This window comes from Aplysia californica, unplaced genomic scaffold (genome assembly GCF_000002075.1).
Source record: "Aplysia californica isolate F4 #8 unplaced genomic scaffold, AplCal3.0 scaffold00144, whole genome shotgun sequence".
In the NCBI taxonomy this organism is placed as follows: Eukaryota; Metazoa; Mollusca; class Gastropoda; order Aplysiida; family Aplysiidae; genus Aplysia; species Aplysia californica.
In genome coordinates, this window is record NW_004797414.1 from 221,039 (window position 1) to 223,839 (window position 2,801).

General features: G+C 41.7%; 1 protein-coding gene across 1 annotated transcript in view; it reads right to left on the reverse strand.

Annotated features, from left to right (window-relative positions):
• The window catches only part of LOC101848583, a gene marked incomplete at both ends in the record, with an annotated part of 11,346 nt that overhangs the window by 5,976 nt on the left and 2,569 nt on the right, over nucleotides 1-2,801 (reverse strand). Inside the window, 2 exon segments of the mRNA XM_013081738.2 lie at nucleotides 479-580; nucleotides 1,397-1,513. Coding sequence (XP_012937192.1) covers nucleotides 479-580; nucleotides 1,397-1,513 — 219 coding nt within the window.

Sequence of the window (2,801 nt, forward strand, 5' to 3'; positions counted from 1 at the left end):
CCGGCCCTATTATTTTAGTGCAGGTTTGAAGGTTTCTTCGCTGCCTCCTCCAAGTGAGTCTCGAAAAGTACTCACCCGTCTATTGAAATACGTAGGGCCTACGTCTTGCCCTTGAGGTTCAGCGTCCCAGTGTGGGCACACGCAGCCCCTGTTCTTTTTCGTGGGTGACATCACTGCTACGAACTCTAGTACTTAATATTATAACCTCTTTGAGAAGAGGGCAGAAACAGTTGGTCGCTTGTCTCCGACAAATCTTTATTGTCTCTTTGTGCTTATACTATGATGGGTTGTGCGTAACCTGCAGGAATCATCTATCTATCTATCTCTCTCTCGATCTATCTATCTAGTGAGTGAGGTATCAATTCATGTACTTTTGTGAAACCTGTTGAGGAATTATATCTATCTATCTATCTATCTATCTATCTATCTATCTATCTATCTATCTATCTATCTATCTATCTATCTATCGCTCACTGACTTGATTCTGTTGTAGCCCAGGAGACATGTACTGGCGGCTAAGCAGTGGTCAGCCAGGTAATAAAACCAGTTGGTGTTCACACACGTGCTGCGACGCCTGTCCCTACAGGACGAAAACAAAACAAGTCGAGAGGGCGGGTAAAACCTCTACTAAAACAAATGACAATTAAATTAATATAATGAAAGATGCACTTTTTGTCGTAAAATACTGAATATTAAAGAACTAGGGTGAAAAAAGTAGCTTAAGGATGGTCTTATGGACTAAATCAAATAGGATTGAAAAATCCGCACTATATATAAACACCGTTATTTTGCTATTTTAAAGCGGCTCCCAAGATGACTAGAATGCTCGTCTTCAATGAGTTAAAGAGGAGAAGAGAAGTACACCGCCTACACAGTACAAAGTAGTTGCCAAAGAAACATACTACGAAAATGTTGGCTGGACGGCATTGAACAGAGTCCCAAAAGAACAATATAGTTATCATTTACTACAAAAGCCACCTATCTAGCCCTTGACCAAAAATTGCACCTTTCCTCGATATTTAACAAACGATAGAAGATGAAAGGACAAGTAAAGGATATGAACTTTCATTAATGGGGAGAAAATGTAGCCAAGAAAGTGATCCGGGGTTTAATCAGTCTTTCTCCTGTTCGTTTGCATTAATATTTAAATTAAAATCTGAAAAATGCTCTTTTTATCAGAACTACTAAATACTAATGCACCAGGGGGAAAAAGTATCTTACAGATTGACTCAAAAACGCACAGGATGTCGCTGGATATCTTAAGGATTGGTTAAAAAACTCACACAATATGGCAAAATATCTTAAGTATTTTTTTTAAACTTGCAAATATCTTACAGGCTGTCTTAAAAACTTACAGTAGGAGGCCAACTATCTTACGGATTGCCTAAAAACTTACAAAATGTGGCCTTGCCCCCAGTCGAGCAGAAACATCTGATGCCGAGCAAGCACCAGGCACAGAAGGATTATGTTGAGGAACAGCAGGATCTTGGCGTAGATGGCGAATGCCGTACCTCTGGACAGAAAAAAACACCAAACATCATTGCTTCTTTACCATTCATTCATTTTTTAAAATGTCTGTCGTCTGGTAGTGATTAGGCTACTGGACTCGTATTTGTGAGGTTGAAGGTTCGACAGTCCAAGGTTCAGCTCTCTGCCTGGTGTTGTGACCTTGGGAAAGGCACTTTACATGAAATCCCCCTCCCCCCACCCCCAACCAATTCATCTTATGGGAATGGGTATCCAGCTACTGATAGCGAAAGATCTCGCCTGTTTATTAATGTCTGAGTGCTTAATCGGCGTTAGAGGCACGTTCACGGCATACCATAACTTATAACTTATGTTAAACACGTGAAATCTTGGAAGACGGAGAAGCTTCTGCATCAGCAGGAGCAATGAAGTACACTGGAAAGAGTTCTCAAGTAGTACAAGAGATACAAGGCTGCACCTACTAGGGAACAAGTATTGTATTCTGGGAGGGAAGACAAGCACAATGAGGAAGGAGTGGGAATCATTTTGAGTAAGTATGCACAGAAATCACTTTGAGGGTGGGAACCACACGGGGAGAGGGTTATCATGGCTTCATTCTCTACAAGGAGCAAGAGCATCAACAAGATCCCAGTCAGAGATGAGATAGGAAGAAGGCGAGGGCGATGGATTGGACATACTCTCAGGAGTCTGGCAGCTGCATAACAAAGAAAGTTTTGGATTGGAATCCACAGGGTAAGAGATTAAGGGGAAGGCCTCTTGGAACCTGGAGAAGAATCACAGAAATTGATGTACAGAAAAGTGGGAAAACATGGAATAACGTCAAGAGGCTAGCACAGGATAGAGAAAGGTGGAAAGTGTTTGTCCGTGGCCTATACCCTGATGCAGGGCGAGAAAGGCAATGCTGATGATGAATGATACACGAGAAGGAGTGACGTGAAAACCTGGATGAATCAATTTTTTGAAAAAATCAGGGTATTCAGAGAACCTAAAGAGATGGGTAACGGAGAAAGAACAGGGTAACGTAGCTTTTTAAAGAGAATCCGAGCAAAGGAATGAATGGAGAAGCATGTTCACCGATGTCTGTCGCAGATCTGGCGCTTGATGATGATGATGATGATGATGATGATGATGATGATGATGATGAAACCAAAAATGTAATCTACCTCATATCCTGTAAAGTCTGTCCAGCTCAATATGTAGGTCAAACTACCACCACACTAAGAGCTAGGTTCAATAACCATAGGTATTCAGCCCAGAAAAACTCCAGCACACCAGTCGGCCAACATTTCAACAGTCCTGGTCACAATGGAACC